This window comes from Podarcis vaucheri (assembly GCF_965113315.1).
Source record: "Podarcis vaucheri genome assembly, chromosome: 2".
NCBI classification, from domain to species: domain Eukaryota; kingdom Metazoa; phylum Chordata; class Lepidosauria; order Squamata; family Lacertidae; genus Podarcis; species Podarcis vaucheri.
In genome coordinates this window covers 39132618-39160447 of record NC_138760.1, presented here as the reverse complement: position 1 = coordinate 39160447, position 27830 = coordinate 39132618, and the positions used below count along the sequence as shown (strand labels likewise).

At 43.4% G+C, this 27830-nt stretch overlaps 1 protein-coding gene across 5 annotated transcripts in view; it reads right to left on the bottom strand.

Moving 5' to 3' along the window:
- LLGL2 (LLGL scribble cell polarity complex component 2) overlaps positions 1-27830 on the bottom strand; it is a 66921-nt gene that overhangs the window by 29969 nt on the left and 9122 nt on the right. For all 5 annotated transcript variants that reach the window (XM_082203488.1, XM_082203489.1, XM_082203487.1 and 2 more), the window contains exons 2-8: positions 22382-22485; positions 9166-9263; positions 7156-7237; positions 3840-3958; positions 2599-2757; positions 1054-1216; positions 296-428 (exon numbers count right to left, since the gene is read on the bottom strand). In XM_082203488.1, coding sequence (XP_082059614.1) covers positions 296-428; positions 1054-1216; positions 2599-2757; positions 3840-3958; positions 7156-7237; positions 9166-9263; positions 22382-22485 — 858 coding nt within the window. The remainder of the gene's footprint in view (positions 1-295; positions 429-1053; positions 1217-2598; positions 2758-3839; positions 3959-7155; positions 7238-9165; positions 9264-22381; positions 22486-27830) is intronic.

Here is a 27830-nt window from a genome sequence, read left to right as displayed (position 1 = left end):
CCATCACTTTAGCAAGACTTTGGTCCTCAGACGCCATCACCCACCCAAGGCACTGCTCCAATTCAGTGGAGCTCTAATTAAGGCCACATATTGTGGCATACGCATTTCAGCAGGCCACAATATAACAATTCTCTTGTTTTTGTCGCCTCAGGCAGGCACAATTCAGACGTTTGAGCCTCAAGAGGGCGGCATTCAGCTTGGTGGGCCCCATGTTGTAAAGACTTACTGCTCTGAACACACGTCAAATCATGTACGGTTCCGAAGGCATGCACTGCCAGCCCCCGACCATACTGACCGTAAGGCACTTTGCTTTCCAGGGGCTCTGGCTGCCTATCATCACTTGAGACAGGCCACTGGGTATAACTCCCATCATAATGGCAGCTGATGATCTGGCGGCCATTCCTCTGCCAGAAGAGGTTTTCCAGTTGCTAGGGAGAATCAGCAAACAAAAGTTCAAAGGTCTCATCACCACTGCAGTCCAATTCAGAAGAAACACCCCACTAAGAACCGTGTGTGTTCTGGTAGTCACAGAATTCGGCCACCTGACCATCACGAGGACGGCATTGCATGCAAGTCTCAGAGAATGGAAATAAGTTTTTTAGCCCTCGTGGTTACAAGGGAACAAATGAAAAACTTGCACTTACAGTACCCTGCTGAAGGGTCAGAAACTCAAAGGTGGCCTCTAGCAAGCCTAGAAGTTGATTTGAAGAGGGGTGGTATGTGCAGTTTATACACAGTTATGGATGCAATCTTATTCTAAGGACTGAAGATCTGTAGCCCAGGGGCTAACTTCATGTGTGCCAGCTCAGGGTGACTTTGTGTAAATGAACTACAAGGTTAAGATCCACCTCCTGGGTTTGCCTCTTCCACACCAGCATTAAAAAATGGTTCCAGGACTGCATTACAACATGCTACATAGAATGCATATTTAATTGCTCAAGTAGGCTTTCCTGTTCTGTTTTCCTATACGAAATTCTCCCTGTACCTTGCTGTATATTCCAGGAATGAAAAGCTTTCCTGGCTGCAATTCACAGCCCCAGTAGGTATTATTACCTGATTGCCAAGGAAATGGTGCGTCGCTTTGTTATTTATCAAGTCCCAGAGGACAATGAGGCCCTTGCTGTAGCCAATCAAGATCTGATTGGGGTTCTGGGGATGTTCCCGTAAGGCTTCCACCAATTCAAGGGACCTTCTGTTGAGGTACTCCTCTGGCACACTGCGAAGAAATGCGGGGGGGAAAGGTTATGAACTATTATGAATGCCAATGAAGCCACCAATATACGGAAGGACAGAAAGGAAACAGTTGGAAATTCTCCTCCTTTGCGCTATCATGTCAGGGATCAATTTGGGCAACCTGGAAAATAGCCTGGCTAAAACCACCTGCTTGAAGCTTCATAGCCTCCATCCGAACTATGCTGCCCTAACCTCTATATCTGCCACTACAGTCCGGTGGCATTCTGATAATTTGTTTTTTATTCCATTTATTAACTGCTTCCCATACAAGATCTTGATGCCATTTCCCACCAACTCCTCGCTCCTTGTGATTCTCCCATAGGAGCACCGAAATCTCCAGTCGATGAAATTGTTTCCCATGTCCTGAGTCACTGTTGTTACAATTAAATAATTCTATTCACTCTTCTTCTTTTTCTTAAGCGATTGAATTGTGAATTTGACTTGTACTGACAACATTGCTGTAGCTCAACCCGGTACTTTCCTGACAGTGTCAGACTCCAGACTCCCAACAGCCTTAGCCAGTATTGCCAACGGTCAGAGATTATGGGAGTTGCAGCCCGCAACAACTGGACAGCACTAGGTTGGGGAAGGGTACCACAGTTATTATGTAGTATTTAAAAGGCAGTCACAACTAATGTACAGTGGTACCTTGGTTTTCGAACGTAATCTGTTCCGGAAGCCAGTCCGAGTTCTGAAACGTTTGAAAACCGAAAACTCAATACGGAAGCCTCAGTACGGAAAACTCAATATGGAAGCCGCGTAACATGTTCAACTTCTGAGGCCACGTTCAAAAACCGAAGCATTTACTTCTGGGTTTACAGCGTTCGAGTTCTGAAACGTTCGTCAACGGAGATATTCGAAAACCAAGGTACCACTGTATTTAAATTATTAAAGGGTGAAAGCTGAATCCTGAAAATACTAAAAACAAGCTTCTGAACCTTACTTGGACTTTTACACTCCCTCCCGCCGCCACACCCACACTGGGAAATTTTAAAAAATGCCCCCAAACCACTGGGGGGCAGGGCTGAGTACAGCTCCTGGTTACCTGTGAAGCTCAATCTGCCTGGACAAAGAGACCTGCTCATCCACACCAACAAACCAGCATAGAAGACTGGAATTAAGAAGCTGCCGTGTAACCAAAACGACAGGCAAGTCCCAGGAACAAGAAAGAGTTCAAGTCAGACCATGTAGGCAGGGATTTGAATTCATTTCCAGAGCAACCACAGAGGTGGCACCAATACTACTACTTCAGGTTAATATGTTAATATAACCAGTGTTCAAAGGTCTTGCAGGATTTTTACCCTCATTGTAACACAACACCCCGAAATCATCCCTAGATAGCGCAACTCCAGCGTCTCATTTTACCGTTGCAGCACAACATCTGGACTGATGGTCCGGTCTTCTAGCACTCTGAAGGATGGGATCTCCACCACAAAGACATTACCACTCTCGGTGCCAAGATAAAGAAGTTCCTGGGAGGAGTGTGCGAGGATAGCTGTTACCTGGGTAGCACTTGGAGGGGAACTGTAAGTGGAGGGGAAAAGAGGTACTGGTAAATTACAGCTGGGTAAAATTAGTTGCCCAGGCAGCTTATATATACTGTAATACAAAGCAGATACTTGATCCAACAGCTGTGTGTAAAGGCTTTGGAAATCATTATTCATTACCAGATATTTAAGTATAAATTCTCATCCCACAATTCTCAGTTACGGGGGAGGGGGGGAAGGACATATGATACAAAAAGGGCTAATGCATACCATTAGTGTGGGACTAGAAACTTGCTAGTAAGTTGTCCTACAACTCTACAGGAACAAACAATTTAAGCCAGGCATGTCCAAAGTCAGTTTTGGGGGCCTAATCCGGCCCACTGGTTGGTTTAATCCAGCCCCTGTGGCAGTTTATTTTCTGGGGTAAAATCTCTCACGGCCCTTCATTTCATCAAATCTGGCCCTCTTTGAAAAAAGTTGGGACACCACTGATTTAAGCAATCAATAGAATATTTTAAGCAGGGTTTAAAGACAAAACAAATGAACAGGTTATGTACTAAATATTTTATAAGTGCACACTCAAACTTTAAGCTAACCAGCGAATCACTTGGCACAACAAAATCTGCAGCAATCCCGCCCCCTAAAAAAATTCAGTGGCACTGAACTCTTTCACCAAGCCTGTAGCACACAAACCCCTGGCCTGTTTAGACAACAGCCGTCTCTTTCCCCTTTGCTCACTCAAGATTCTCTCCCTCCCTTAATTGAACCAAACTATAGTTGCCTGGTTCAGATGTAACAGCAAACTATGGCTTGCTCAAAGATGTAAGGAAGAACTCAGCTCCATTAAGTCAGAGGAAAGTAGAAGTCTACACTCCAAATCCCTGCACAACATGAAGGTTGGTTAATATTACTTCTGAATAAACCCTTAGTTTGTAGAAAGTCATGTAACACACATGCATGCAACCTTTCTCCCCAATTTAGAAATGAGAAACAGGCTTTCCAGAGCGCACAGAACTAGTAAAAAAGCAGGCATTTGCTTAAACAATAAAAACAAAACAAAAGTCTATCAGAATGCATCTCCTGGCCCACTTCTGATGGAGAAAGAAGTATCCCAGTTACCCAGGAGGCCCTCGGAGTGTGAAATGTCTTTCTTCTTGCAGCTCAGACATATTGCTGTGGGTCTGTTTCAGGGTCCATAAATGCAGGCTGTTATCATCTAGCAATGTCAACAAGCGGCACTGAAAATTAGACACACAAAAGCAGGAATGAGCAAGCATTTGAGTAGTACAGAGTGCAGCAACATTTCAAGAGGCACATTATTCAGCAGTTGTGTTTATTAAGCCACAGTACATAACCAATCAAGAATGAAGTTTTAGCCGTCAGAAGAGTTTGTACTACTGTTGTCCTATTAATGTGAAGGTAAGCTATTTGGTAGAAATAAACACATCTGACAAAGTGAGCATGAGACCACAAAAGTAATGCTACAGAGCTCCGGTGGTTTTTTGCTTCAAGAGACTAACATGGCTCTCCTGGGGAAAAAATCAATAGAAACAGGTAGCCCATTTCAGTACAGGACCAGGAGATATTAAAATCCTATATAGGGTAAGGTCCTTATGGAGGGAAACTCTACGGTAAGACAGCACCTTGCAAGCAAAGCTAAATCAAAATGTCAAAACAATCTTCAATATTTTCGCAGTTTGGATTCTAATGTCAAAATCAGATCCAGACATTTGACATACAAGTTTCAGGTTTTTATTTGGTAAGTTATATGCTTAGATTGTTGTATGCTTAAATATTGTTTAAATAAAATTATTTAAAATATTACTTCAGAACCCTGTGTGACATCAAATTGCAACTGGTATCTCCTTCTCTCCATTCAAGAGGATGTTTTTAACTGAATGTTGGGTACTACTGCAAAATCAGTTTCAGATGCCGATATTGTGAATTCCCTCTCAACATCCAGCACATATTCGATGTGAGAATTTACAGAGGAGAACTGACGAGGAGGACAGGGGAGGTGTCTAATTTCAGCACCAGTAAATATCACAATCATACAAATCAACTGAACCTGAACATGCCTAATTGCTTATTCTAGTTGAGAATGAGTCTCTTTGCAATGCACTACGTCATCAGCAATTGGCCTGTTCCACCTTTATGCCTTCATCTGTGCTGATTCTCTATGCTTGGAAATACTACCTACATCTCTTATATTTAAGTCACTCCTTTAGCTCCTCTCCATCTCCACTTTAGTAAAGGCTTTCCTGAGCCACAATACAATCAGCCACTACTTTCCATGACTCTCACACACCTTGACTGCTATTTAAATCAACCTCCTGTTCCCCAGAGCAAACTCCAGGCAGTGGCAAGGCTGGGCACCTGCCAGGACCCCAAGACCATCATCACGCCTTTGCACAGAGTGAAGAAGTAGATCCGATGCAGTTTGGGAATTCTATGTTTGCATGTCTTGCTTCTCTTAGGTCAGGGAGAGGGAGGACTCAGGATGCTGTGCTTGAAGAGCACCAAAATCTTTCCGTGGGTCCTGCCCTTTCTTTCTGTTTTGTTTACTTAACAGAGTCAAGTGCTCTATGTAGAGACATGGTCATTTCTGCGCTCTTTTGTAATTTGAAAATTCTGCACTTCGCGTCCCAGAGAAGTACCTGTTCGATTGTCAGCTCTGCTGGGCTAATAACTTGAACTCCTTGTAGCTCTGAGTGAAAAACACATCCCCACCCTGTTTAGGAGCGAGTGGCTCCTATTCTGTGACTCTCTTTCTCACCTTGCATTCTTTTCACCTGACTTCATCCTAAAGGAGTGGTGCCCAAGAATATTTGTTACAAGCCCAACCCTGGCCAATATTTAAGTATTTAAAACCAAGCACTCTCTGCTGAAGCTACACCTAGTACAGCAGGTAACAGTTCCCATGAGTATTCTGAGTTATTGCTCATTCCAAATGTTCTCTCTTTATGAGATTCCACTAAGGCATGAAGATCAGCCCAGGCTTGGCAAATGAGTAAGGCAGCATGCTAAAATAAAAATGCTCACAAACACAGAATTCTTCCTTCCCAGTCTTAGAGGCAAAACCCTTTTAAATAATTTGTAGGTTCTTCTAACATTGCAGGATAATTGGGAGTTTGTACTCATGAAAGTGTTCCTAAACATCAGTTTCAGGGAGAGTCAACCTGCTGAGTTACAACTTTTATGAAATTACTCCTGCAGCAGTTTTCTTAATAAAGTAGAAGGGGTCCCTTTATATTCACATCCACTTGTCCTACATTGAGAGCCATCTCTCTATATAAAAGTGCATGCAGGACAAAGGCCAAAGCGGTAACAATTCCAAATCCTCTCCAACATAATTAAAAGCTGTCTGGCCGCAGCTGGATTTGGGGCTTATGTTTATGAGCAAGAGTGACACAGCAGCATTCTTGAAATATATTCAGACTACTCCCAGTGGTCTAGAACCAAAACCAGGTTTGAGACTGCTAAGTGCAGGGCTAGTTGATGTGCCCTCCTCCCTCAAGATGTTTGCTCCTTCAAGTATATCCAGTTTTTAAAATGAACACAAAAACAATCTTCGCTCTACAAGCAGTGCCACATGGTAGAGGCAGAGTCTATTAAAGTATATTGTAGGGAAAACAACTGAGTCCTATAGTACTTTAAAGAACATGTTTATTTGCTGCATGAACCTACACTCTGGCCAACAAAAGCTTATGCCACAATAATTGCATTTATCAAAGGACGCTTGTTGAATTGTGCACAGCAGTTTTCTGGATCCAACAATGATCAAACAATGTTTTTCTTTTCCCTTGTATTGTAGGACTGCTGCAGAACGGAGATGGCAGCCTGAAGGGTGACTAAAATGACAAGCGACTTCTCAAAGTTCGTTTGTCCAGGCTCCCCTCGTCAGACTCAGGATTCAAACCTTCATTACGGCAAGTTTATTTAAAGGCTTCCTTTAGGAATTCAATACAGCGCCCAAATAAGGGTCACGGGTGGCAAAGTCGTAAGCACTGCTAAGACGTTGATCCAACAAGCAACACGCCACCTGCACACAGCTCGCAATGCCACTGGTCTAATTCAGAAGGCTCTTCTTATGTTAGGTTTTTATCATTGCTGAAACAGGAGGCATAACCAGCTTTTGCCCTTGGATATTGAGGAATTGGGTAAGGAAGTGCAGGCTGTTGGGGGAGGTGGGCATCTATCCTCCTTTTGCAATTACATCTACACACTCAAGAGTTTGCCAAGGTGCTCAAAAGTAGGAACAAGAATTGAAACGTTCAGTAGTTTTGGATCCCTTTGCCAAAAACATCATGGCATCTATCATGTTTTCACATGACAGAGGGCTGGTGGGTGAAGTCCACCTCAGTCTCTGAAACCCTAGAAAGTTGAAAACATAGCTGATGTATGGAGCACAGAATTTAGATGGAATTCTACTCACCTGGCCAGGAATGAAATGTATTTGCATGACAGTGTTGGTCTCTTCGTGCAAGCCCATGAACTCAACCCCTGGAGCGCCGTAGCTGAATGACTGATTGAGGTCAACAGTATTTATGTGTGCATTGATTTTTGCTGCCTTCGCTTTGTGGCAAATTAGTTCTGTCCTAGAATACTTGTGGTGTCTCCCCATAAAACACTTGTATTAGGTTCAAGTCACCCCTGGTAATTTCCATCATCACTGCTTAGAACTAGCAGACACCTACCTTCGGTTGCCTATGCTCTAGTAATGTCTAGGTTAGATCATTGCAATTCATTATATCTGGGACTGCCTCCGCATAGAGTTTGGAGAATTCAGCTGGTGCAATACTCGGTGGTCAGGGTGCTCACTGGGGCAAGATGGTTTGAGCATATTACAGGAACTGCACTAGTCCAACTGCGCTGGCTGCCAACTATTTTCCAGGCCCAATTCAAGGTGCCTTAAATGGCTCGGGACTGCCTCACCACATATGAACTGACCTGAACCCTGCAATCATCATCTGAGGCCCTTCATCATGTGTCCCCTCCACAAGAGGTCTGGAGGGTGGCAACATGAGAAAAGGCCTATTCTGGGGCGGCTCCCCATTTGTGGAATGATCTCCCCAGGGAGGCTCGTCTGGTGCCTTTGCTTTAGGAGCAAGACCAAAAAAACCATTCCTCTTCTCCTAGGCCTTTGGCTAATTAAACGATCTATGGCCTTTTAAACCGTGAGGGCTATTGTTTCATTTGTTATTATGTTACTTTTTTTGTATTGTAAACCACCTTATGATCCTCGGATGAAGGGCAGAATAGAAATTTGAAAAAATAATAATAAGCAAAACAAGCGAAAACAACCATTTACTGTTGGCATAGACCAGGCTCCCTCAACCTCGGCCCTCCAGATATTTTTTGGACTACAACTCCCATGACCCCTAGCTAGGAGGACCAGTGGTCAGGGATGATGGGAATTGTAGCCTCAAAACATCTGGAGGGCCGAGGTTGAGGAAGCCTGGCATAGACTAAGAGGCAAGTGTACCATGCAGCAAAGGCTTGCTGAAACATTTGCTAGTAACAGATAAGGAGACAAGAGTTGTCCGGGAACCCATTTTGAAATTCGTTAGCAGATTACTGTAATGCAGACAGACATCTACTTGATTTTAAATTCAAAAGTCGGGAGAGCCTGCTTGTGCGGCACTTTTGGAAGTTGGGCAAGATGGAGTGACAGGAGCCCATCTATTCTCGTCTTCTGGGTGCTGCAATTCCATTTAAATCCATCATCAGGAGACAGATGGCCCAATGCTTGCTTGCAAGAGTCTTCCAGAGAGACGTGTTGCCGGAAAATGGCAGTGTCATTGGAAAGCACTCAGATTGTCCCTCCATGAAGGAGGAACAGTTCACTTCCCCTACCCTAGCTGGCTCAGCGCCACTAGAAACAGATTTGTGTTCATTTATATTCTGCACTGAGGCTGGATAAAAGGAAAGCACCTTCAAAGCACTTTGTTTCTTAGCCCAGTATTTTAGGACTACCAAGACAGGAAAGCCAAAGATTTATTTATGACTCAAAATTCAAACCACAAATATTGCACTGTGCTAAAAATGAACTCTTCCTCTGCGTCAGGATATTTAAAACAGACTTGGAATGTGGGTGATAAAGCTATTTATCTACAGGCACCACTTTCCACTAGACCAGATTAGCTCAAGAGTAGCTTCCACAATGATTTTAGTACATTTCACAAGAGCTGATCACCAGAGGCCCTGATTATCAGAGGTGCAATTGAACTGATTATCTAGGTTCAAAACTTACATTAACGACAACCTACTGGGTAATCTGAGAAAAGAAACCAATATGGGGATAATGCGGTTGTTAGGATTACTGATTCTACAAATGCAAAGCCCTTTGAAGGAAGCACCACATAAATACTATCTCTACACATTTTGGCATACCTACTGCTGCTGAAAAGCCATTATGCAGCTCATAAATGAATGAAAAGGATACAGTTTGATGGCTCCTGATCGGGTCCCGATAGCCATGAGATGGAGGAAAGAGCTATAGCCCAGTGCGCTGGGCTGGTGCGGGAAGCCATGTTCAACAGTCTGTTGGGAAGTGAAGCACAAAAGACAATTACTGCAGACAAAAAAGCAGCTGAGGCCAAATAATACTTGAACCAGAGCAATCGCTATTCTCCTTCCATCATTAATATACCTCAATCCTGAAGTCAGACAATATAGTCAAGATAAGGTACCATTTCGGATTAAGTTTGGCAGAATCAGAGGGGGTTTGCGTCAACAATTTTTACCTCTAGAACAAGATTTAGGGAACCCATTTTAAACCAGTTTTTAAAAGGTACTGAACAGTACCTTCTTTCAAAGGTCTACTGTACAATCCAACCACCATGGCTTCAGCACGAGCGGGAGAGAAATTGGTTTCCAAGCAACTTAGAGCTATTTCCTGAACTCTCGTTTTCACTTTGTTTATGTGAATCCATCTTCTCAGGCAGAAGAGAGTCTGCGTTATTTGACAAAACAAAGCCGCAGCCACCTTACATGGCACTTCCTCTGCTCTGTAAACACAGCTAGCCACAAAAGCTGACACCTATTCGCTGGAAGGTCTGCTGTTGCCATCTTACACAGAGTCAGATCAATAACCCACATAGCCTATTTAAGCCTTCCTTGACAACAGCACCCCGTAATTGCAGTGTCTCAGGACAACAAAACCAGCACACAAAGATCCAGCTGCATAGGAACAAACATTATGTTTTATTTCAGAAGCACCGTGAGGGTCTCCTTTTGGAGAAGCGGTCCTTGTAACGTAAACAGAAGCAGCTGGCCTTCTGAATATTGCCACACTCTTCTTTGCAGCTTGGTGCTTCAAAAGACCTGTCTTCCCGGCTGCCAAAAGTCCTCTAACCGAGACAGCAAAGAACCGAACCCCAGACTGTGGCCTCCAAAGACATGCTTCACCACAGAACTATGACCTCACCCCGCATGGCATTTCTGAGAAGCCACCAATGAAACACATGGAAGTGTTTCTTCCCTTCGTTTCAAAAGGAGCCCAAAGGCCACAAGCCAGCCAAACAGTAAGACCACGCCTGAGGGACAGCAGCTATTTGAGTGCCGGAATAAAGCCAACATTTCCTCAGCAAAAACGTCAGCCTAGTACAGAACAGGAGTAGCTGAGCAAGCACTGTGGACGTGAAGAGAAACTGACCCAGTGGTTTTCAGTCGGGATCACTGCAGGAAACTACAAGGCAGAGGTTCGACAGATCATGCCTGTGTGCAGGGATGGGGAACCTGCACATCCATCATTCCATGCTGATGGGAGTTGCTAGCGAAGGCGGAGGCCTTGAGTATCAAAGGCAGAGGTGGGGGACCTGGAGTCCTCCAAACACTGTTGAACGTCAACTCCCATCACCCTTGACAACTGGCCATGACTGCTGGAGCTGATGGGAGCTGGAGGGACAGGAAGTTCTCCGTCTCCAGAGCCTAAGAGGGACACTGGTCCCATTTCAGTTTCCCATATACCATCTGAGCAGTCTAAGCCAAGCCAAAGCACAACTATGCCAGTTGGGAAGAGTCCATTTTCACCTCATTGCCTTATTCAATAGGCCGTTCCCAGTAGTGTAGCCAAGGGTGCTACCTTAAGAAGGGCTTGGGATTGTGGACTGGAGGAATGCCTCATCGCCCCCCCCCCCCGCTCAAACATGTCTTTGTTGCACTTTTGTCACAGTTCGAGAGCAGCAATGCGCTTCAGGCCCCTGTTCTGGTTTCCTGATCTCCTCTGCTTTGCTTTAGATTTACACACAAGAAAGCCCTGAACAGATTTTAAAGGTGCAAGAATATTGTCATCCGGGACAGCTTTAGCAGTATAAAAAAAGCATGTGTAATATTCTGACTCTGTTCATATATACACATGCTAGTTTATAGACAAGAAGCAAGCAAGCACAACTGCCAATCCGTTCCCCAAGTACTTATGCATGGCCTGTAAAACCCTGGCTTCCCTTTAAAAGGGGGGGGGGTGTTGAAGTTCAGCTGGAAAGAGGAAGGCAGTGACTCAGAAGTGAGATAATTCCACATCATAAGGGCTACTAGTCATTCTAGTTTGCTGCAGGAAGCAGATCTGTAAGGGTCTTGTGACCCTTTAGCAATTCACGGTGCCTTAAGGTTTTGGAGATGCACTTAGTTAGTTGCATGAAGTGTTATCCTCTGTTGGCTTAGAGAGGCAGAAAAACATAAATAGTGAGGTCAAAAGATCATGAGTAGAGTTTGCAGTATCTCTGTGCAAAGCTCATCTCTGAACATAACAAGCACAGTAACCTTACAGAATTGCAGCTATTTGTGACAATAGATCTTCTTAGCTTTGTTACGTTAATTTGACTAAGCAGGAGTGAAAATCCTTATCCTGATTGTATTCATTCAGGGCTCAAACTAACTGATAACAATTATACTTCAGGAATTTCACACTGTAGTCTGTCTTTCAAGGATTTTATTGTTGGAGGAAGAGAATAATACAGTGCGGATCTGAAAAGTCTTCAAAGAGTCCTGGGATACTGAAGTGCTCTCCTCCTAACTTCTTAATCTTTCAAAGTTGCTTATTTTGTAGCTCACATATTTATTAAAGATTTTCTTAGAGTAACGAATTAAAGTCTGTGTCTTTAATCACATGTCTATCACACTACAGAATTATTTATGCTTACTGAAAAAAGGGCGGTTGTGACTGTAAGGGATTATTTGTATTTATGCATTTAGCAAGATTTAAAGACTTACAGAGCAATCCTATACAGTACATGTCTACTCAATAGAAAGCCGGACTTCAACAGACTTTTAGGATTGCAGCCCAGGAGCCCTGAACTTCCCAGAAGTGTTATGCTATGGAAGTAAATGTCAATACAGTACAGGGTTGGTAGAGTCATAAATATTAATAATCTGAGGAATTTACAAACTGCAGTTAGGTAATTTTAAGGCATAAAAAGGTAGACTCAGCAAAACGATCTTAGTGAAATACACGATTGTTATCTCCAAGGCTCTAGAGAAGCTAGTGCCTGTGATGGCAATGTGATAATTTTAAGGCGTTTTCCCTAAGAAAACTGGAAAAGGGTTTCAAGGGTCTAATGTGATATTTCAAGTATTTTATCATTCCCACACTGATCATGTAGATATGTTAACTAATGATATTTTTAATCATAGTTGAACACATGTCAGAGTATCACCTAACCTCCAAATTGCAGCCTCGTCTTATTCTGGTATTCCGTTTTTCTGTTATGAAAATGGAAGTGTCATAGTGGCAGAAAGGATGTGAGGGGAGAGTATCTTTGTGCTGACTACCTCCATCACAAGAATCCTTCAGAAGGGAATTGCTGCCAGGAACATTATGTGCCAAGTGTATTTTGATGCATTGAATAGAATGAAAGTTTATGAGTCATGGTGGTGAGGCAAGTATGTGTACAAATTCAACAGGGCTTTGTTTGTTTTGTTGCTATTTTGTTAATGTTGTTAATATTGTTTCATAGATATGAATGCTGTAGTACCTTTGTGAATCCTATAATATTATTTTTAGTGTAACGGTGATGTTTAGCTTATTTTTTAGTTGTTTTGTTAATAGTGTTACATAGATGGTAGTTGTTGTTGGGATACTGCCAGGGAGACAAAAGCCATCATGGCCCCCACGCCATGTTTGTGATTTGTGATTGTTTTACTGATGATTTGTAAAGTATTCTATACAATTTATGCTGTATTTTTGATGTTCCATTATTTTATTTTCATCTTTTTTTGTGAGCCGCTTTGGTATTTTATTTGAATAAAAAGCAGGATAGAAATAAATAATATTAATAATGATACGTCAAGACATGGGCCCAGCAGAAAAACTTAAAATGAGAATAGGCCATATCTGCAATACTTGACTGCATCTGATTACCATATTTTTCTGTCTATAAGGCTAGTTTTTTTCCCATTTAAAAAAATGTCAAAAATTAGGGGGTGTCTTATACACTGATACATCTCTCTCTCCCCCCCCCCGTTTTCTTAAATCTGAGTCCCCCAAAATAGGGAGCGTCTTATAGACGGGAAAATACATTGTTTCCCCCTCCATTTTTGTTTTTAACAGGAAAACACAATCTAATGGCTTCAGTTTAAAAGGTTCAATATCAATGACACTTTAAATCAGATTTTTAGAAAGAAAACACAACAAGATTGGCTCATAATTTGGCCGTAGCAGCAGAAGCTACAGAAAACTTGGTTCGCCCCTACCCAACCACCAGAAAAGAACACTTGGCTCCAAATGCCAGTTGCAGGCAGCAGAGGGTCGATTATCTTCTGTCATCAGCTGGGTGACAGAGGGCTACAGGTATTACCTCTCTGTACTTAAAGGCAGGAAGGCCCACCTGACCACATCAGATGCTGCTGCTGCAACTATGTAGCTTCAATAACTGGCGCCTCAGTTCGCTAGCTTTCCTCTTCCCTCCCAGCTCCTTGTTTCCTTTTGTGTCATATCCACTAGACTGAGCCTGCAGGCAGGGAGCGCCTTATCTTTTAATCTCTCTACAGTGCTTAGAAAATACTAGGTGCTTTCTATGTGGTGGTGGTAATAGTAAACATAGTTTAAAACAACCATTTAAAATCCAGTTTTTTTTAAATTAAAAAAACTATTTCTATCCATGTCCTTTAAGGAACATGGATTTATAGAGACCGTGCTTAACTGCCCCGTTGCCTCCAGCTTTGGGGAAGGGCATAAAATAGGAAAAATGGCTTGGATCCAAAGAGCATGTCACATAAATGGAAGGCTCTTCTGCTTTCACAAGGTGTCCCCTGTCCTCCAATTTCCCCTCTCCTCCCAGTTCTGAATCATTCACACCCCATTTGAGGCACTATCTAACACCCCCCTCCGCTTTTTTACAGTGCAAAGGAGAGTGTGGCAGTAGCTGATTTAGCATCCTTGAATAACCAGAACTAGACTCACAATTTTTTACATTCCACCTATCTTCTGTAATGGCTTCAGCTACACAAATAATATTTGTGTTATTGTACTACATTCCATCTAATACTACTTATTCCTTAGTTCCATGAACATTGACCACAGCTTTCCAGTTCTTTATAGCGTTGCAGGTGTGATTACAGATTATAATGAATGAGGCTGATTACAAAGATTTATTTGCACATTTTAGCTTGCACTTATGTGCATTCATTTCAGATTTTAAAGGGAGAGAGAGACAGAAACTGCATGCCTGGCTCTATTTTACATCACATGCACCAAGAGACCAGAGGAGCAGGTGTACCTTGAATGGGGGTGGGGGGAGGGAAGAAGAGAGAACAATGGACTTCTTGTAATAGTGCCTTAGCAGGCAGAGAGAGAGAGAGAGAGAGAGAGAGAGAGAGAGAGAGAGAAACTCAGAAGGTGATCAGCAGCAACCTTCACTTTTAAGAGCGCTTTTGTTTCCTTTTCGGATCAGGTGGAAAATATAAAAACACAGAAATACACTTTTTGGTTGGGAGTACTGCCTGCAATTAGAAGCAGTGGTAAACCAGCAGGCCAACTCCAGCACAAAACTGAAAGGATTTACATTGGCAGCTGTTTCACTCACTTCTGCCATTGTTGCTGAGGGTTTTTTTACAACTGCGAGGGGAACAGCTGCTTTGCAGAATTCTCCTTTAGAAGGGGAGAGGGATGAGCAGAAGTCTAGCCAGTGGTGAATCAGATTTTCACAACTGCTTAGTCAATGAGACACAGCCTGTGTTTACATCAATTAACGGGGCAGGTTAGGAGACACAGAAGAAAGCAAGGAACCCCTGAATTAAGTGGAATGCTTCCAGTTAGGTAAAACACAGGTGAACCAGCCTGTCTGGTAGCTGAGCTTTGCCAATCAGCGAACTTAACACCGCCAGTCGAGACATGCCTGCCCCACAGAGCTTTACATGAGCCAAACTAAGAGCGAGGTACCCCGCCTTTCTTTTCCTTGAAGAGTTTCATCCTAAACTTCCCCATCTGGCTGACAGCAGATTCCTGCAAGACACTCACTTGCCACAATGTTCCTTGTAATGGTCTGAATGGCAGAGGACTACTGCTCCCAGCAAACATGCCATTGTAAACAGGACAACAGAGCCAAATACAGTCAACCCTCTGATGTCAAAGGTAATCCATTCCGGAAGACCGTTTGACTTCCATAACGTTCAGCAACCGAGGCGCGGCTTCCGATTGGTTGCAAGAGTTTCTTGCACTCAAGCAGAAGCCGCATAGCACGTTCTGCTTCCAAAAGTTGTTCAAAAACCGGAGCATTTACCTCCGGGTTTTCAGTGTCCGGGAGCCGAAACGTACGATAACGGAGGCATTCAGGAACTTAGGTTTGAATGTAAAAGCTGCAAGCAGAACTGCTCTTCAGGCAGCACACTGGATACAGTAGAGTCTTCCCACAAATGATATTCAGGACTGGCATTGAAAGTAAACAGTTTTGGCAAGTCCTTTCTAAGATAGCAGTTTACTGAGAATCATCCAACAACCCTGAGATTAGGAGACTTGCGCTCTACCTACACAGCTATCCAGCTCAACAGAAAACAGATCAATATAAAACTGTTTTAACAAATTTGTCTGCCCACCTGTAACAGGGACACAATTTAAAGGGAGGAAACTAAACACAAAAGTGCCTAGCAAGCAACCCAAAATAAGAAGCCATTAAATGCCAGTATGTTCAGAGAAGTAAGGTGGGCTCAGAGCCTTGTTTTTAAAATTGGCACATGATGGCATTTACTCGGGCAAATTATTTATAGACCTATAAAATTCAACCTCAACTCAAAAGCCAATGGGTGGTATTCAACTAAGTTTTACACAAAGCAGACCTACTGAAATGAATGCATCTTAGTCAGTCATGCTCGTTAGGTTCAATGGGACTACTCTAAGTAAAACCACACATCATATATAGCTTCCTTTCAAGTGCTCACATCTGCTTTAATTTTTGCTTTGCTTTTATCTGCAGGAACGTCGAAATATCTCAACCTGGAAAGAGCTTTAATAAAGCTGCAAAGAGAAACTCTGAAGGACTCCAGCCTGCCTCTCTGGCAGTGTGATGCTGCCCTACCTAGCAGCAGAAACCTATAACTAAGCAGCTCAGCCCATCAGCCAAGACTCCAGCCTGGAGCACAATACTTGCAGGCTGCTTCTGCTAGGCTTCTTGCAATGTGGAGAGCCAAGGAGGGACACACAGGAACCTCCAGAGATACCGTATTTTTCGCTCCATAAGACACACTTTTTCCCTCTTAAAATCTAAGAGGAAATGTCTGTGCGTCTTATGGAGCGAATGTGTGGTCCCTGGGGCTGGGGGGGGGTGACCAGGGCTTCCCCCGCCAGCTCCACAAGCTCTGGGAGCAGCGGGAAGGCTGCACACAGCCTGTCCGCTGCTTCCCCGAGCTGCTCTTTGGGGCTGGGGGTGGGGAAAACCCGGGCTTCCCCCGCCAGCCCCACAAGCTCTGGGAGCAGCTCCCTGAGCTGCTCTTTGGGGCTGGGGGGGGGGCTGGACTTTCCCCTCCAGCCCCGACAAGCTCTTGAGCAGCTCTGGGGTAGCCAGTGATGGGCCGCACTTCTCCCTCCTTGGGGAAAAGCCGCCAAGAGCCACACACACACGCCACGCAGCTCGTGAAAGGGAGAGCTGAGCAGAGCCTGGGATGCATACAGGCTCTGCTCAGCGCCCACTTTAAATACTTTTTTCCCCTTGAATTTCCCCCCCCCCCCAAAAAAGAAAAAAGTAGGTGCGCCTTATGGAGCGAAAAATACGGTAATCAGAGGGAAAGAACAGCCATAAGAACAAAACCTTCCAGGGTCAAACAGGGATCCAAACTGGAGCATTCCCTCCAATTTTCAGGAATTGCTGTTGTTAAAAAAGCATGTTGCAACATCCAAACAAGAGTCTTGGAAGCGCTGGCTGCTTTGGAAAATCCTTAAAACAAAGAATGAGATGGGCAGTTTTAAATCCTAGTTTAAAAAAAAAGAACCTTTACAATAATTGATGGACATTTTAAATCAGGCACCCCAAAACTCGGCCCTCCAGATGTTTTGGGAGTACAACTCCCATCATCCCTAGCTAACAGGACCAGTGGTCAGGGATGATGGGAATCGTAGTCCCAAAACATCTGGAGGGCCGAGTTTCGGGGTGCCTGTTTTAAACCAAGGTTGGACAGCACTCCAGATTGCCAACACTGCAAATAAAATGCTGGCTTTTAGGAGCTGCATTAACAAGGCGTTTAGTATGTCTCTTTTATTTTTAAAGACAACCTAAAAGTCAGCAGGTTTTAAGACTTTTCTGTAGAATAGCAAAAAAAACAAATATTAATAAATAAAAAGGCAGAGAATGTTGGAAGGGCTAGATTTTGGTTCGAAGTGGGAAATGGCCTCAACAGGACTACCACTGCAGCTGGAAGGGCAAGAGGTCATGCCATTTGGGGCAGAAGGGGGGAGGTTCAGTTTCAAAGCATTCCTTCCCTGCTGCAGTAGTAATACATGGGAACAGCAGTCAGAGAATCCACCAATCCTAACCCTTGGATCTGATGCAATTCGAAAGGCTTGGAGGCTCAATGTTACACTGTGCATCTGCTGAAAACCACCAAGAGCTTGTTCCCATGTGATACTTAAAACAATATGAAGTCTTTGAATGTTAAAATGATGTTGGACTGAAAATAAGTGGTTTTGGTATTAAGGCTAATAAGAATATGTAAATATAGATAGTTATTTGGATGAAAATATATAGTTATAATAGGTTAAGATTATAGAGTAAAGATAAATGAAAGAGGGTAAGGATTTGCTGAAAGGACTTTTAAACGGGAATACAAAAAATCCCCTGTATTGCAGATGCAGAGACTGAAGCCAAGAGAGCAGCTTGCCTAAAGCAAGTTTATGAGTTCCTAGCAGAGGCAAGATTTGAACCGGGGACTTTACGATTCACAGCTCAGTCTCTTGGAGCACCTGCACACCCACCCCAAACGTTCTTGGATGTGGATATCATAGCTCCCTCGCTGCCATCATAAACCCCAGTCCTTATTGCACAGCCTCTATCTACTGTCCAGCAGGAGGAGGGTTTAAAATATTTTTAAAAACGGGGGGGTGGGGTGGGTTGAAATAAGAGAGAAGACACCACTAGAAGAGCCACTTTGTGAAATAATGATATAAGGAGCATTGCCCCTTACTAATGGTTTCAGATCTGAAAAGTAATGTCTTTACTAAAGTATACAGTGGTACCTCGGGTTACATACGCTTCAGGTTACATACGCTTCAGGTGACAGACTCTGCTAACCCAGAAATAGTACCTCGGGTTAAGAACTTTGCTTGAGAATGAGAACAGAAATCGTGCTCCAGCGGCGCGGCGGCGGCAGGAGGCCCCATTAGCTAAAGTGGTGCTTCAGGTTAAGAACAGTTTCAGGTTAAGAACGGACCTCCGGAACGAATTAAGTACTTAACCCGAGGTACCACTGTACTGTTTTCCTTACACTTGCTCAGGATTTCTCCTCCCCAGTCCACCCCCACCCCCCACAAACTTTGTGCTATGCACCACCTCTTTCCTTTCCTCCACAATTCTATTATTACACTATTTCAAAAGCAGGGTGGAGTGCCTAATCCAGCATGGGTGGCACTTGAAATTGTACCCAGAGAGCAGACACCTTGCAAGAAGGAACTGTTGAAAGACTGGGGAATTTATTCTCGGGATAAGCCAAGCCCGGTTGCCTGACCCCTGCAATGTTGGATTTGTTGAACTGTTGAACCGCCCAACAGTTAAGTGCTGCGCAAGGGAAAATTCCAACTAGCTTTTGTCTCTCCGTTCAGAAGCCAAGGGTTACCAATAATATATCCTCTTCCCCTGACACAGGGTGAACCAACAGACTACCCAGTCACAAGGGATGCAAAGGAGAGTGAAGGAGGCAAAGACACCACCACCAGACACCTGCTTCTGTTCCAGCTGATTTGTCTCCCTCCGCAGGAGCCACTTTGAGGGCTACAGCTGAAAAGCAGAATCTACAATCAGGAAGTTCTGTTTTCCATTCTGTTCTGTAGACAAATACGCCATAGAGTCTGACAACTTCTTTTCTTATTTTTAAGAAGCCAAAATTGCACTCAGTAAGTTATCACTTCCCTTGTCATGCTATTCAATATACACAGACAGAGAAACTGCTTTTGATGTACTGCATGAACAAAAGTCCCAGAAGGGGGTTGGGAAATCCCAGAAGCAATTAAGAACAGCTTGTGGCTATAACCACACACTGCACTGACAGCCACATCTACAAGTTCAGCCTTTGCAGGTGCAGTAGAGCAGTAGAAACCCAGTGTTTCCATACCAGCCAAGATTTTATACCGGCTTCCCAGCCAACCTGGAAGATAATAATTCTAGAACGGCTTAGACAGTGTACATGCATGCTCACACAAAAGTTGCCAGCATTGTGTCACTGCTAATGAGTCATCGAGGGCATGGATTTGACTTAGAAATGCCATGAATTTGGCTGCACTACGTGGGTGGATGAGATTTCACAGCAAAGGAGGGGCAGACAGAGCATTCCAGCAGTTTAGGATAGAAGGTTTCTATCATTAGAGTAGGATAGACTTATGCTGGTGCAGGAAGAGGCACAAGCCTTAGAAATGGTTGGTTTACATAATTATGAAAGGCACCATTTCCTGTCTTAAAAGCCCCACACATGAACTATGCACCCCAAAGTAAACATCCCTAATTACACCTCAACCTCCCATTTGTACAATAGCTTCAATGTGTTAACTCTAGGTAAAAGTTAGCTGAATGCAACCTATAGTAAAAAAAAAGGGGGGAATGAGACAAGAAAAAGGTTTCTAAGCAATGTGCATGTGCGCACACACAAATCTTGCCAATTAAAAATGGAAAAAGTGGTTTCTCATCATCAAGAAGGTTTGATGAACTCATTGAGAAAGTGGCATTCTACTGAGTCATTACTGAATTACTCCACACAGTGAGCTGAACATATCCCTAAGATTGTAGTTAATGGGCTTTTCTACCACCTTCACTAAGATGCTGAAAATTTGAATATTAGATTTAATATGCTTTAAATTACCGGGTTCTGGAACTTTTCCCATTAAAATGTCAATTAATCTGACAGTTTTACACTACCTACAAGGGTCCTTCACAAGCAAACACTCCATCTAGGCAGCACACCACCCAGAAAAACACTTTCCCATATGGAACACAAATAGTTAATTAAGAACAGGTAAGTTAGTACCTGCTCTGGAGATATGGGACTGAGTAAATGGTTAACTATGCAAGGCACTCCAGCACTGCAAAGTATTTAATCTTACCTTGAAAAACACTGGAAAGTCTATCACAGGTGAATGACACCAAAGTTATAAATTGTGCCCTCTCCCCATTTCATACACAGATTTTTAAAGGGGATATGTTCAAGTTGTACATGAATTGCAAGCATCAGGCTTTTTTTTTTTTTTTAAAGCAAGCTGTCTGTTTTTCCTGCCACCAAATCTTATTGCTTTGGCGAATATACGCAACATACACCAGAGAAATTGAGAATAGATTAACAGGACACCTGATGAAAATGTAATGTTTGCGGATTTCAGTTTAAGCAGTAGAGCAGGGGTCAGCAAACTTTTTCAACAGGGTGCCGGTCCACTGTCCCTCAGATCTTGTGGGGGGGGCGGTCTATATTTGTGGGGAGGGGGGAATGAACAAATTCCTATGCCCCACAAATAACCCAGAGATGCATTTTAAATAAAAGAACACATTCTACTCATGTAAAAACACCAGGCAGGGACCACAAATAACCCAGAGATGCATTTTAAATACACATGTAAAAACACCCTGATTCCCAGACTGTCTGCAGGCCGGATTTAGAAGGCAATTGGGCCGGATAGCCCTGGGTCTTAGTTTGCCTACCCATGTGGTAGAGCAATATGAAAAAAGGGCCTAAACAGACACACTTCCTACACACCTAGTTCACACTTTAACAGATCAAAGTGTGAACAGCACTCCTAGGATAATGGCAAATGGGGTTCAGATGTCAACAATGAACCTTTCAATGTGCTGATTCTGGCACTTGGTTCCTGTCCAGGATTTCCAAGGTGGGCTATTCATGGGTGTTATTTAGATTATAGTTTCAACGCATGAAAACACACACACACACTCTAACACAGAAGTGTCTCAAGTTACCATTCCCAAAATGGAAAAAAAGCAAAGCTTCAACCTCTTAAAAGCTAGGAGTGCTTTGGTATAGCATCCAACTGAGCAATCAATGTCCCCAGCATTTACAAAATGCATGCAGCAATCATGTCCAGCTACGGTTGCCACTGCTAAACACGGCAATCAAGCCCTACATACCCTTCCTCCTGTTTCCCTCCCCCCAACACCATCCTTTTATCCACATGACACTCCTTTTCATGAATGCCAAATTACTACTTGTGCACTTGCAAAACATACACACACCAATAAACCACCCGTAAAAGAGTTTGCAGGATACGATACGCACCACACAAATTCTATAAATTTTTTACTACATCTGGGCCGATAGTTACACCACTTTGCGATGGAAGATTAGAAGCAGCAAAATGTTAGCTGAAGGTCAAGCTTCTGTACATCCTAACAGAGATCCATTTACTGTTACCGTGGTTTAGCAATTAAGGCGCTGGCTCATAACACACCTGCTGCCAAAGGAAGAACACAACACACAGCACTTTTTCAGTTTTTACCTCAGCGATCGGCAGCACACAGAAACTGATTTTAAGCTTTTAAAAGAAGCATATTCTAACACTCCTCCCAACCACATCCACGCATACGGAAGTGCATGTAAGCCCGAGAATTGTACACAGCCCCATACGTGTTTATTTAATGGCAGTGCTATAACCAAACCAAAATAGATCCCATTTAACTCCTCAAAGGAGAAAATACTGCTAAACAAGAGATAAAGGCCCTCTCTGCCTAAATAAATAAATAAATAAATAAATAAATGCCACAGGATCTGAACGTCCATCTGGAACTCAGGAAATAATTTGTTAGCTTAAGGCACATACATACATAAAAAGGACATTGTTGGCAAGCCCCGCACCAGTTTACCAAATATTTGTTTAGTCGCATGCTCTGTGCTAACCTGAAGGCCGAGGAAGGATTGTCCCACACAAGGCCAAGTTATCTCACACCTTCCAGCCTGTCTAGGCAGGCTGCTCTTTAAAAGCGTTCATACTAGTTTCCACTTAGGCTGTATTCAGGGCCAAAACTTACCTTGTTAAACTGGAAAAGGTCACGCTTGAGCCTCTCTCTTATTGGGTCATGTCCCGGTCTCAAAAATCTTCTCATTTTCCTCTTTAACCGCTTGGCCCCTAAACCTAAGGAAGAACAAGAAGATTTGATAAGGATCACGTGCAACCAGGCTAGAACATTCCACACGAGGAAAACTGAAATAACTTGCATATTTCAGGTCGATTTTCTCTGACTAGAAGTGGAAAAGAGTGCACCAGAAGTCAGGCAACAGTTGAGCGATAACACAGCAAATAAGCATTTTAAAAGATCAATTCTAGGGACTCTCCCAGCTTCCCAGATTGGTTGGCAACCCTGACTGGGATCTGTTTTCACACCAGTCTCATATTAAATGAACGAGGGGGAGAGAGGAAGAGGGAGTTCAACTATTCTCATGAGACTAAATAGAATTAAGTTTTTTCTGTGTCAAAAGAAACAGCAGTGTCGCATGCACAAGACTACAACATTATGTTGTTCAGCATTATTTATTCCAAAGCTGCACCATCCTGGTACATACAAATTGCTAAGCATAAGAACCACCTGCCAGATCAAGCCATCTAGTCCACCACCTTGTTGTCACAGTGGCCAACCAGGGTATATAAACCAGGATTAGGATCCACACTCAACCCGTAAGCAGCAAGTGAAAAGAGTAGGAGTGAGGAACCGAAAATCTAGTGCTTGGGACTCTCTCTTGGCCACAGCCAAACCACAGCCCTTACTGAGTCTGCTTCACGACCTCCTTAAGTGGTTGCATGTGACTGGAATATGAACCAGGGTTGGAGAGATGTGTCTGCGTGCAGAAGCCTCTCACATCTGCATGGGTGGAATGTAGCCTTAAAGTAACATCCACCTGCATTGCTCCACCTACTTTTGCCTCTGGCCCCACCTACCACTGGTTGCCCAGGAGGGAGTGAGACCCCTCAGGATGAAAAAGGTTCCCCTTCCCTGAGGGACAGAAAATATCACTCAGCTTTATCTACACTAGTGGTGTACAAACTTCTTTCAAAGAGGGCCAGATTTGATGAAGTGAAGGGCCGTGAGGGGCGACCAAAGGGCCAGCCAAAGTTGTTGAGCTTTTTATAAGACTGAAATTGTTGAGCTTTTTTATGAAGTTGTGGAACTTTTTTTAGGATTGAAGAGTTGTGGAGGGGTGTTTTGGGGAATTTTACCCCAGGAAATAAACTGCCACAGAGGCCGCATTAAACCGACCAGTGGGCCGCATTAGGCCCCCGAAACGGACTTTGGACATGCCTGATCTACCCCGACCATTTTGTTAAATATATAAAGAATAACGTTCTTGAGAACTGCATACTTTGGGACTTCCAACATCGTGCCCAGAAGAGTTCTGGAGAACTTGAAAGCTTGCTCACTATCTTGTCAAATTGTGAAGGTCTTAATCAAAATACTAATAAAATCAATAGCCTATTGTAAGTTCTTATTTTTTTCTCCCTAGTGGACCCACACAACTACCTAGAATTTTTGTAATGTTGAGTATGCAACCTGTGCTCAGAGACTTACTTTTGTCTAGTGGTATCTGGCTAGAATATCTGCATTTTCACAGAATATTTTGGGTGATTAGAGAAAGGTGTAGGTGAGGCCAGGGGCTGTGGCACATAAGGTACCACCAGTAAGAGACTATGCTCTGCTCAAGAGACACCAATTCTCTCTTTTGATCTCTTCAAAGGGGTTGTATTAATCCCTGACACTATGAAAGCCTAGAGGTTTTAGCTGAAATTCTAATTCAAAAGAGGCACTTAGGTTCCAGTGAAATAATCTGTTGCTGCATGGAGGATTGAAGCCTTTATTAAAAATAAAGCAAATGGAAAGCAAGGCTTTCATTAAAGGAGCCGCTCTGCCAAATTCTGGGGAACACACAATCGTACATGCAGTTGTACACATTACATGGATGCTTTCTACAGCGGTTGCACGTGGGAGTCTTCCCGGTGTTTACAGCGCTAAGAAAAATGTTCAGCGGTCCTTGGTTGATGCATCAAGATCTGGTGTGGAGACAGGTTAATTGTTAATCTGTTTCTACAAAAAACCACAAACGCTTAAACCAGTAACTGCCATGGAAGATGCAACACCCTTAATGTATTTTGCACCTCTGCAGATACCACTGCTCAATGCCTTTGCAAAAGCTAATGAAAGATGGTAAATACAGGAATAACCCAAAGCAACTGAGCTAACAATAGCATTTGGAGCAGGAAATGCAAAGCCAAGGGTTCAACTACCTTTACTCACAAAACAAGGTGTGAAAAACATTAAGCCTTGGAAGAAAGCAGTTTAAGAAGGGCAAGGCCTGGGAACTTGGAGAAATCCAAGATGAATAGACATGTTTTAGGAAAAGGTGTTATGTTGGAGGGAAGGAAAAGGAAGATCCAGTAGAGCAGAAGGATATCTGCAGTTTCACTTAGAAAATTTTGCATACAAACGATGGCTGGTATACCACCCATCTTGCCATGTATATTTTGGGCAGCAGCTGTATCCAATTATTCTTGAGCTGTTTTTGGACCACCTTTGTATCTCACAATAGCAAATGATAACAACTTTAAGGCTCTCAGCCACAGCAATAAGCCCATGTGGCCCCCAACAGAAAAAAGGTTCCCCACCGCTGCTGTGGACAATCATTGCAGGGAACATGTTTTCTATGTGCAACACATATTGGATAAGTTTTCCCCAGTTCTATCAAGCCACATATGTGTTCTTTAGGCTGAAGTGAGAACATGAAAAAGACACTGCTGAATTGGGCCAGTGGCCCATCTAGTCTAGCAGTCTGTTTTTAGAGTGGCCGACAACCTGATACCTTATGGGAACCAGACAAGGAGGACTTGAGGCACAACAGTACTCTCCCCCATTCTGCGGTGTCAGCAAGTGGTATTCAGAAGCATACAGTTTCCAAAAGTAGGAGGAGAACATAGCCATTATTACTAATAACCATTGGATATGAACTTAGGAGGGTTTGGGTTTTTTAATGCGGAACATACAAAGCTGCTTTCTAATAAGAGTCAGATTATCAGTCCCTCTCACCCAGTCTCACCTACCCTGAATGAGAAGAGATCTCAGTCTGGACAGCCATGTCATTAACTGGGACCTGAACCTAGGACCCTCATTAAAAGGTAAAGGTAAAGGGACCCCTGACCAGTAGGTCCAGTCGTGACCGACTCTGGGGTTGCGGCACTCATCTCGCTTTATTGGCCGAGGGAGCCGGCGTACAGCTTCTGGGTCATGTGGCCAGAAGCTTCTGGCGAACCAGAGCAGCGCACGGAAACTCCATTTACCTTCCTGCCATAGCAGTACCTATTTATCTACTTGCACTTTGACATGCTTTCAAACTGCTAGGTTGGCAGGAGCATGGACCGAGCAACGGGAGCTCACCCCGTCGCGGGGATTCGAACCGCCGACCTTCTGATCGTTAAGTCCTAGGCTCTGTGGTTTAACCCACAGCGCCACCCACGTCCCACAAGGACCCTCATTATTATTGCTTTATTATTTATTGAATTTATATCACCCTTCATCTGAAGATCTCAGGACTGCTCACAATACAAAAATACAGGACAAAAGCACAAACACCACCCCACACACATAAAAGCAATAATGTAAGAAATTAAGGTGGTCTGCCAAGGAGCAAATCAACTGGAACAGTAGTCAGTGGCAGACCACAGGTAAGAATTTCAGTATGCTGCTTTGGAACCAGTTAATTTAGCCAAACAGGGCAATTTGAAAATACAAGGATTCTCATAAATCAGAACAGTATTCTACCAAGCATGAAATGTTCAGTTTAAGAAATGAGTCCCATATATTTGCAAACGTAACCATATTACTTATAGTATGACTTAGAAGCAGCAAACAATTTACTGCTGTTTTGTACTGAGGGGCACCACAAAGGTCGCTACCCTGGGGAGGCCACTCATCACACACACTCCAATATGAAATTCTTGGACTACAGCAAAGGTCTTAGCAGCTGGGGATGTTTCTATTACTTTATGCTTATATAAACAAGTGGGCTCATTCTCTCTGCATTCCAACCAGTAATGAGGTCGCCCCCCCCCCTGCATGTCATAAATCAAACTATTCCCTCATGAGTTTTGCCACCACATAAGAGTGAAGGATAGACAGCCAAATTAAGGGACAGAAGTTACAAGGTGAACATATTTTACACCCAACTAGCATGAGCTGTAGCAGAAGGGATGCAGTTCAGTAGCACGGAAAGGGGTCCAACATTTAATTCCTGGCATCTCCAGGTATGGTTGGGAAAGATTTGTGCCTGAAACCGTGGAGAGCTGCTGCAAATCAGTAGACGATACTGAGTTAGATAGACTAACAGTCTGATTTGATACACAGGCAGCTTCCCATGTAGAAAACTACCAATTCCAGCTAATTCAGTATTTGCCACACAGCTGCACTTCTTACCTTCTAGACCAGCCTTTCTGAACCTTGGGTCCCCCGACGTTGTTGAACTATAACTCCCTTCACTCCTTGCTAGCAGGATCAGTAGTCAGGGATGATGGGAGTTGTAGTCCAAAAACATCTGGGGACCCAAGGTTGAGGAAGGCTGCTCCAGACTGTACAAAAAAAGAATAACAAATTAGTAAAACTGAATACAACTGGATCTATTCCCCCTTCTTGTAACAAATTCTTCAACGTCTCCATATACAAGCATTGGCGTTAGGGTGTGCAGCCGATGTGTACCAGTTTAGTGAATAGAGACTGAGTAAGCTTTCTTCTCCTAAATTATTAACACTCAATACTCCATACTTATCTATGGAAAGAACAGTACATTCACACATTTTACTGTGACAGAAGAATTTAGGATAAGGAGGAAGAACTTATGGCTTTCCAGATCTTGTTGGATGACAACTTTCACCAATGGCCTTGGAGCTGCTGGAAGTTGAGTCCACCAATATCTGCAGGTCCACAGGTTTCCCATCCCTAATTTAGATATGCTCGCGGGTAGGCATCAAAGCAGGACCATTCAGCAGATGGGAGTGAAAACGATCACCTATCTAGCAAGCTCTAATGGTTAATATGTCAGACTAGGACTTGGGAAACCCAAGTTAGATCCTACCTCAGCCATGAAGATCTCATCTTGGGCAAGTAACTATTTCATCATAACCTTTCCCATGTATAACCAACCAACAATCCAAATATTCAGACACTGGGATGCCGCCCATAAGCAATCCATTTGATAATTTCCAAGGCTGCTTTCAAAATGGCAGCTCTTCCAGCAAAAGAAAATGAAATGCCTCATGGAAGAGGGAGCACTTCCTAGCATGGAGACTAAGCATGACATCAACTTTGTTTCTGATACTGCCTTGCACATACTGACCCTGATAAGTCTGGCAGCAACCAATTGCTACAGAATGCAGTATCAGGCATGACTATTCAATATGTCCCTCAACAATAGCCCAATGCTGCTTGAAAAACAAACCACCTG